General features: G+C 34.7%; 1 protein-coding gene across 1 annotated transcript in view; it reads right to left on the reverse strand.

The window, feature by feature from the left end:
* Nucleotides 1-298: 298 nt before the first annotated feature.
* Nucleotides 299-9,965, reverse strand: part of LOC106871488 (ras-related protein Rab-34-like) — a 49,845-nt gene continuing 40,178 nt past the window's right edge. The window contains exons 7-10 of the mRNA XM_052968479.1: nucleotides 8,991-9,070; nucleotides 8,423-8,513; nucleotides 6,613-6,729; nucleotides 299-5,807 (exon numbers count right to left, since the gene is read on the reverse strand). Of these exons, the coding sequence (XP_052824439.1) occupies nucleotides 5,743-5,807; nucleotides 6,613-6,729; nucleotides 8,423-8,513; nucleotides 8,991-9,070 (353 nt within the window). The 3' untranslated portion in view covers nucleotides 299-5,742. The remainder of the gene's footprint in view (nucleotides 5,808-6,612; nucleotides 6,730-8,422; nucleotides 8,514-8,990; nucleotides 9,071-9,965) is intronic.

Genomic DNA, 9,965 nt, shown 5'->3' on the forward strand with positions numbered 1-9,965 from the left:
GCTGTTCTGTTGATCAGATCAACTGGAACCGATAGAGTGCTACGTGTATATATATATATATATATATATATATATATATATATACATACATACACAGAGAGATAGATGATGCATAGTGCTTTTTTGTAATCTATTTGAAGAATTTATTTTTAATAACTAGTATAGCATAACTATTGTTAAAGAAACACTAAGAAGCAGAGGAATAACAGATGTTTCAAATTATTATCTAGAAATTTTTATGGCACTCACAATGACATAAAACCGTTGGTAAAACTGAATTATTCAAAATAAATATCTGTTATGATAAATGCAATATATTTATTATCCTTTACAATGATATATATAGGTAACAAATATTTATTACAACTAAATATTTGTTATGATATTTTAACAAAACAAGTTATAACAATAATGATATATACAATATATTATGATCAAAGGGTTAAAAACAACATTTAGGATTTTAATAAGATAAAATAAAAGATATTCAATTGCAAGGATGCTTACTGATAATCTTGCATAGGCACTATATACGTTATTAACAACATATCGAAATTTTTTACAAGAAAATATTAGATTCACATTTTGGTGGAAAGTCAGCAATTTCAGGGGATTACATCAACCCCAATGATCAACTGGTAATTATTTTATCAATCCCGAAAAGATAAATGGTAAAGTCGACATTCGCGGTATTTAAACTCAGACAGTAAAGACGGACAAAATGCCACTAAGCATTTTGCCCAGTGTGCTAACAATTCTGCCGGCTCACCACCTTTTCTTACAAGAAAAACAGTGAAAAAAAAAAATTAGCTTTTCAGTTATATATACACACGTTCGTTTGTGTGTGTGTGTGCACGCACGCACGCTTGCATGCGTGTGCGTGAGTGCATTCCTGTTCGTGTGTGTGTGTGTGTGTGCACATTCCTGTTTGTGTGTGTGTGCACATGTGTGTGCGTGTATGCATTCCTGCTTCTGTGTGTGTGTGTGCACATGCGTGTACGTGTGTGCCTTCCTGCTTGTGTGTGTGTGTGTGTGCCTTCCTGCTTGTGTGTGTGTGCGTGTGCGCATTCCTGCCTGTGTGTAAATGTATGAAGTGTGTGTGCTGTAGGGAACAGCTTGAATGTTAGCATTTATCTTCATGTAAGTTTTACCAAGGGTGAAAGCTGTTGATTGAAATCAACGTCTTATGAAGTAAAAAAAAAAAAAAGGAATGAAAAGAAAAGCGCTTTATTAATCTCAGGAAAGTTTATGAAACAGTAACGCTTGCAGAATGAAAGATTTCGTGTCGCCCACGACGTTGGTTTGGGAAAGATACAGAATATTTATTGGAAATGTAGTAAGAATAAAATATTTTTCAATTTCAGTTATATTTACAATATATAATTATATTTAAAGATTTACGACAAATAAACTGAGAGATGATATTTGCCCAAACACTAGAGAGATGCCCATTAAATCGATAGAAACTATCGGATTATCTCCCTTGCATTATAAAACAGTTATCTCCCTTGAAAATAAACACTTGTAAATATATCTTTGTTTTTTTAGAAGATAAGTTTCCAATAATTGTTATGTATACGAACACATTTTGAAACTGAGACTTCACATTGAGCTATTTAACTTTACAAATTGCCATTTGTCAAGCACAGCTTCTAAGGAATGGGTAAGCCCGACATCTTTCAAAAGGCCATGATGTCTAAGGTAGCTTCATATTAATGATTATAATTGCATTTGTGATTTTTTGTTTTATCTTTTTTCCAGCCTCTTTAAAATATATTTGAATAAATGAAGTTCACTTCAATAGTCCATAACCTTAAGCACTTTCATAATATTACATCTTCGAAATATTTCATTATCATTATGTGATAGAGGCTAACATATAATCAAACATTATTTTACATTCTTTTCTTTTTTTCAACTCCAGAAAGATGATTATTGTCAATAATTTTCTCGCTATTGACTTTATAAAAAAAATGAGTGGTAATTCTCAAAAAAGAAAAAAATAGAATATTAGATTTGATTAAATTCTAATGTATAAGTAACCATTTTAAATACTTTTAAGTGTCATATATTATTTCGAAATCCAGAATAATTTAAGAAATAGTTTCACATATTCCATGGCAGTAACATAGAAGACAATATAAAATATTTGCAAGAAAGCATGGTTTCTTTGATCAAGTTTACTAAAAGGAACATCTAAAAATAAAAATTAAATACACAATATGATTTTCAAAAAAAATGAAAACTTCAAAATGGAATTACATAAGTGAGTTTTAATTGAGGAATAATAAACAAAATAAATCTGTAACACAACATAAATGAGCAACTAATATTCTACATGGAACTTTCTTTTTAATTACCAATAATCAAATGAATGAATGCCTAAAAATACCATCCTAATTGTAAAATGACTACTCTTATATTGAGTAAACATTGGGGAGACATTCTTTTCTGAATATTTTGCTCTTAACATGTTAACATTTTTGCTTTCCTTTATTTATTAAACCTTTAGCATTTAAACCAGTCATATCCAGCCAAAATATTCTAGCTGTTTTATGTGCAAACCAGCGAGATCGGGCCTCTCACACCTACCCTACAATGTCATTCTAAAAATAAATAATCACATCATTGAAATCTCAAAGCTACAAGATAATGCATGATTAATTCAAAACAATAAGTAAGCATTACATTTGACAGAATAATTTGACTGCTAAAGAATTAAATAGGAAACCAGGTTGGCACAAAGTAAGGAAATTATAGAAAATTATTTCATTTTTGTATTTGATTTACAAGATTGTTGATGTGAACTCATGTTTGAAACAGATTTTGTTATATCTCAGGTGGATCATTATGCCAATGGAGGCGCAATGGCCCAGTGGTTAGGGCAGCGGACTCGCGGTCATAGAGGATCGCGGTTTCGATTTCCAGACCGGGCATTGTGAGTGTTTATTGAGCAAAAACACCTAAAGCTCCACGAGGCTCCGGCAGGGGATGGTGGCGAACCCTGCTGTACTCTTTCGCCACAACTTTCTCTCACTCTTACTTCCTGTTTCTGTTGTGTCTGTATTTCAAAGGGTCAGCCTTCTCACACTGTGTCACGCTGAATCTCCCCGGGAACTACGTTAAGGGTACACGTGTCTGTGGAGTGCTCAGCCACTTGCACGTTAATTTCACGAGCAGGCTGTTCTGTTGATCGGATCAACTGGAACCCTCGACATCGTAAGTGACGGAGTGCCAACAACAACAACATTATGCCAATAATTAACATGCACACTGGTTCTATTTCACTTCTTTTATTATTATTATTAGTCAACTAGTTAATCATTTAACCAATTTACTAATCAGTTGTTTGATTAATCATTCAGTCAACCAATCAATCATCTAGGTTTATCAAAGTCCTTTTGTTACCATTTGTGATCCCATCAATTACATACCCACTCTATTTCACATCTGCTTTAGGTTTGCCTGCCTGTCTGTCACAAAAAAATAAACTGTAGATAAAATATAACATCTAATTCAGACAGAAATATTCAAGGCATCTGTCATCATCATCAATGACATTTTCCACTGATTATTTAAAGATTTATGAAAGTTCAAAAGCATGTGTTCAAACCATCTTATTTGAAGAATTACTGCCTGAAGGATGATTAGAGTATGTATCTCCCCACTGGTGCTATATCTAATCTGGTAGACAGCTTGACTTTCCCAACAACAGCTGACCTCAACAAGACTCAAGTAAGTCCTGCAATGGATTATAACTCCCACATTTGCAACAGGACAACTGTTATACACAAGCATTGTAAATAACATCCATTTGATTAGCATGAAGTCAATAAGCAACACACTCCAACTTTTGGCCCAGAGACATGTTGTCTCCTCTCTCTGCCTTTTCTACCACCATTTCAGTGGTATCTTCACTTCAGAGCTAAATAGTGTTGTACCATCTCCACTCAGATCCTTCCAACTCCCTTATCTCTCCACCACTTCCCATCGCCTATATCCTGTTCTCCTCTTCAAATCCCACACTAACCATTATGCCTAGTCCTTCCTCCTAAGAAAACCAGCCTCTGAAATGTGAATTTAATCAAAATAAATTACCATATTGTTAATTTAGCTTTTCAGTTACGGAAATTTTATCTGAATATCAATTCATCCTTTCTACTGTGTTTCTAACAAGATAAACAGTGTATTTCAATTAATTTTTTTAAATAATCAACAAATTTGGGGGGAATTAATAGAATGACTCCACCACAAGGTCCAGTCCTTGTTGCAGGACACTTGCTGTGTGCCTTAATGACCCAGGGAGCTATGCCAGCAGAGCACAAGCTCCTAGTAGGGTCTCCCATGCTGGACAAGTCAAGGGGATAGAGGTCAGATTAATATGGACCACTTCTCTCCAGAAATAAAAATGGGTCTGCATAGGGCAAGAAAAAAGCTAAGTTACAGAAGCATCAATAACAAATCAAAACCAACAAGATTTAGGAGAGGATAGCCTTCTGATATGGTGCAGCAAAATCTGAAAAGGAAACTGCAGGAAAAGTAAGGATCTAACAGGAGAGAAACAAAAGAGACAACCCAGAGTTAAGAGCAATGGAGAAAAGTTATTGATGGCTTATGCTCCATGGAAAGCAAAGCAGTTAAGTAAGTGGTCATTATTGATTTCGAATTTTGGAAACAAAGCAATAATTTGTGGGGAAAGGAAAATCAATTACATTGATCCCAGTGCTCAACTGGTCTTTATTTTATTGACCCTGAAAGGATTAAAGGCAAAGTTGGCCTCGACAGAATTTGAACTCAGAACATAAAGATGGATGAAATATTGTTAAGCAATTTGCCCAGCATGCTAACAATCCTGCCAGCTCACTGCCTTAAACATGGTTGTTATTAGTCTAGTGTAAGGCAGTGAGCTGGCAGAATCATTAGCATACAGGGCAAAAATGCTTAGCAGTATTTCATCTGTGGCTACATTCTGAGTTCAAATTCCACTAAGGTCAACATTGTCTTTCATCCTTTTGGGGTTGATAAAATAAGTATCAGTTTAACACTGGGGTCAATGTAATCAACTCATCCCCTCCCTCTAAAATTACTGCCCTTGTGGCAAAATTTGAAACCATTATTAATTGTTTGAAATATTACTTAACAAAATGTTCTTATACAAAATTATGGTGAGAGATTTTAATTTAAATATGAACAATTTAAAGCCATCAGTTTTCAAATGAGAAATGATTTCAGGTAAGTTGCTGTAAAAATGGTTTAAATTTTCCTTAAAAAAATAAAATTACAATGTATAAAAAAAATTTTTTTTTTAATTAGATATGGCCTTTAGTCGATGGGGATTATCCCCACTTGATAAGTATTTCTGAACATGCAAGATTAAGCAAAGGACTGTAAACATAGCATGTTAACGTCTAAGTTTATACTTCTTTTTCCGTTTATCTGCCCACCTTTACTTTCATGTTTTTTTTTCTTTCTGGATTTGATTTTAAAACACAATACCCTGAATTTTGATTCTGACAAACTGATAATGAGCATAAAATAATAGTAAAAAATATAAACAGATATACATATAACTTGCTAAAAAAAGCATTCCCTGATAATAAATTTTTAAATGTAGGTATGTGGGACAGATATAAAGAATAAGTATATAAAATAAATCCCTTTGAAATCATGAGCACAGTTAAATACAAAATACAAATGACTTTGGTTCAATTGCAAATAGTCCAAGAACTGCTATGAAAGGCATCAGTGACAACATTTTGGTCCACTTTTTGATTTTTCAAAAAGATTTGAGTCTTCTCGGTTGATTTCTGAAATTAAAAAAAAAAAATACATTAGTAAGAGAAATTAGTAAAGATTTCAATAATTTATAAAATAATTATTTCTAGGGGTCCAGACCCTTTGAGCAAGTATCTTCTACTATAGCCTCAGGCTATAGAAGATGATAGCAGTGACAGCAGCAAAACATGAGACTAAGTGAACATTTGGGAATAGGAAATAAAATTCTAATAAGTTATATCTATGATCTGGTTTCAGTTTTTGATTGGAACCAATTTTCTTTGCAAGATATCAACTGATATTCATTTAAACTCACACTCGTAATTTGTATAACATTAATACCTTCAGTTTTTCTATCATTAAAATACCCTTGCTGTACATTGATTTATCAGTTATCAAAAGTACTATCTATTTAACCTTTGGCATTTAACCCAGCCATATCTAGCCAAAATATTCTACCTGCTTTATGTTCAAATTGACCAAATCCAGCCTCTCACATCAACCCTACAATTTCATTCTAAAAGCAAACAGTCACATCACTAAAATCTCAAAGCTATGATATAATGCATGATTAATTAAAACAGCATGAATAAATAAGCATTGCATTTGACAAAGCAATCTGAATGCTAAAGGGTTAAACCTTTTCAAAGTGAATTATTACAGCACAAGGTTATTTTCTAGTTTCAGATGATAATGGCCAGAAAGACATGAAGTTAAGTACCCTGTTTCAAGACAGAGGACACACAACAAAATGTCTATTGTAATAATCCATAAACCCATTGGTGTCATAACTATTCTCTATGCTATGATAAAATTTCTATGTTCATATATACTTACTAAATATATTATTTCCAATTTTTTTGCCAGAAGCTTCAGTCGGTTCAAGTTCTCTTAAGACAGCTCTGTCAAATGCCAAAGACACAGCACGGAAGAAGAATTCTTTAACATTCTCTCCTGCAATACAAAAAGAAAAAATAAATAAATAATAATAATAAAAATAAAACAATTTAAATTTCAAGTTAGCATGAGATAATATTTCAATATTTCTATTATGCTACCATGATGTACACTACCATATGATATGCGATATCATGATAAATGCTACTTACAAAACATCATTATATACTCTAATATAGGATATTATATCAAGATCATCATCATCATCATCGTTTAACGTCAGTTTTCCATGCTGGCATGGGTTGGACGGTTTGACTGGGGACTGGCAAGCCAGGGGGCTACACCAGGCTCCAATCTGATCTGGCAGTGTTTCTACAGCTGGATGCCCTTCCTAACGCCAACCACTCTGAGAGTGTAGTAGGTGCTTTTTATGTGCTATCGGTATGGCAGCCATTCAGGTGGCACGGACATCAGCCACGTTTGGATAGTGCTTTTTATGTGCCACCGGCACAGGAGCCAGTCAAGACAGGGGATGGACTGGCATCAGCCACGTTCGGATAGTGTTTTTTTACGTGCCAGCAGCACAGGGAGCCGGTTAGGTGGCTCCGGCAGTGATCCACGCATAAATGGTGCTTATTGCGTGCCACCAACACTGATAATGGTCATAACTACAATTTCCATTTGATTGTAATTTGATTTGATTTTGATTTACTTGACTCAATAGGTCTCCTCGAGCACGGAATGTCACCTGACGATTCAAAGGTACCTTTTAAATGGGCTGGTTATGCAACACTGGCGTAGGCTATGGGTGTGATCTCACTTTCCTTGCTGGGTTTTTTCAATCACAGCATATCTCCAGATGAGGTCACTGTGAGCCAATGGCAATCTACATGAGTGGTGTCTTGTAAAAACATCCAGCATGTAAGCTGGCAAACCATGCAGCTGGTCCAAGCCCATAGCCATACACTCTAGAGTTGGAGTCAACATCCAGGAGCAGTGAAGTGTGGAGCAAGAAGCAAGAAGAATCTACATCGTCAGTGACCTTCCCTTAAATATACATCAATATTATGGAGAGAGAGAGAGGCTTTCATGCATGAGCACCTGCTGTTCTTCCTCAAAAGTCTTGCCAAACATGCACATACATGTGCAGATGTATGCTCAACCATGACCAATTGAGGCCCCAGATGTAAACAAAGTTCCTTTCCAATGGTTATGGACAATATATAAGATTCATAAACCCACAAAAATCTCAAACAAGCAGATCTACAAACAAAAATGGTTGTAGCACTTAAGTATTTGAAATATAATGGAAAATTTGTTTATTCAGACATGTAATCAGAATATTTCAAGAAAGTATCCCTAAAGATGAATTATAATGGGTACTTGCATGTCTACAGACATATCATCTTAGGACCATACAATCCGATCTGGATGAAATGCAATTCATTTGAGACAAAGTTGAACCTGATCTCAAAGACAACTAAAATCAGGAATTCATTAACTGAAGCTTAATGGTTCACCATTAACTAAAAATGGCTTGAGTATTTCACTAATCCAGTATCCATTTTAAAACAAAGAATCAGTTTACTTGATTATCAGGGAGCTTTAGAATACCTTACACAATTATTCTGACCATTTAAATTGCTCTTTGCCCTGTTTGTTGATCAATTGATAGACATTTGATATCATTATCTGATTATCTGCTTAGGTTTGTCATCAAATACCTCCTTATAACATAGAATGGCATTACCTGTTTTAGAGGACAAAGCCCAATATTCTGCATCTATAGAATTGGCTACTTCTATTGCCTGAAGTTCTACATTCCTATAAGCTGCTTCTGACTGAAACAGAAAGAAAGTTAGGAGAGATTGTTACAGCATCTCAATCAAAACAGCTGACGCCAACAATGACACAGCACAGCACCAAACACAGCTCAAACACAACACAGACATCGCCCCAAACAACAATATAGCTACACCATACAACACAACCAACAGCAATACAACACAGTCAACACAAGCCCACACAACACAACAATAACACAATACATGGTCATGTGATCAACAATCTAGTATCTTAACCAAGCATCTAATTATCATCATCAGTTTAATGTTCACTTTCCCATGCACACATTTGTAGAAGTAAATTTTCTATGGCCAGATACCTTTCCTGTCTCCAGCCCTCTCCTTCCCTTTTTCCCTATCTTTATATGTATCTACCCTCTTGATTCCCCCCCCCCGCCTCACACACACACAACATCTTCTCCACAAACCCATCCTGCATACGCACTTTTTTTCCTTTCTATTTCTTCGCAGTACTTTCTTAACAAGGTCAGACACACAATGTAATAGCATGGCTTTGATGCAAGTCTGAGGAAGTACCACTCCAATGCCTAAAACTGAATATGTTACAAAGTTAAAGAAGTGATTTTAAATTCTCGATCGATCTCAATGCTTCTAAAAGCAAACTTTGTTTGTTTATTTACGTTTGTCGTAATTTGAATTTAACGTATGATAGCGTCTCATAAAGCGAGATTTCTATACATCTTAAATTTGCAGAGGAATTTGTAGTGGGGTAGTTTAGCTTAATCGGTCAAAGCATCGTGACGCATAATCACGGGGATGTGAGTTCGAGTCCACAGCTAGCCACCTACACTTTTTACTGCAAAATAGGGGTAGTTTATCCTGTTCAGGCTATATTATTAGCATTATTGTGCAATTGAGAATTTAAAATCACTTCTTTAACTTTCTAAGACATCTCAACGCTTCTAAAAGCAAACTTCGTTTGTTTGTTTACGTTTGTCGTAATTTGAATTGAATATATTACGTAATTTTTCTTTTAGAATTTTCACATAGACTGGCATTGCAAATGGAGATGGTACAGAAACATGTGTAATGCACAATTAAAGATGTGTTAACGAATTTTCTTTGTCTTCTTCTTTCCATTGGATTATTTAATCTTCACCAAACCATATGACAGTATAATCATCGTGAAACTTGGATTTTCTGCACACCAGAAGTACTTCGACTTGGGCTTGGATCCCGACAGTGTTGATAGCCCAGTATTCAGGTTGAGTGCTTCTCTGAAAATACCCCAACTTCACACCCAACTAACTTTATATATATATATATATATGTATATATATATATATATATATATATATATATAGGGTGCGGCAGAAATACCTCCCACATTTTAAACTTTCACCTATGTGTTGCTAATGAACTTATGCAAGTGCCAATGATGTTTTCATTTAGCTAATGAACAAAAACTGTAACCCTTTGTTTAAACAA

The sequence above is a fragment of the Octopus bimaculoides genome, chromosome 6, assembly GCF_001194135.2.
Source record: "Octopus bimaculoides isolate UCB-OBI-ISO-001 chromosome 6, ASM119413v2, whole genome shotgun sequence".
Lineage (NCBI taxonomy): Eukaryota > Metazoa > Mollusca > Cephalopoda > Octopoda > Octopodidae > Octopus > Octopus bimaculoides.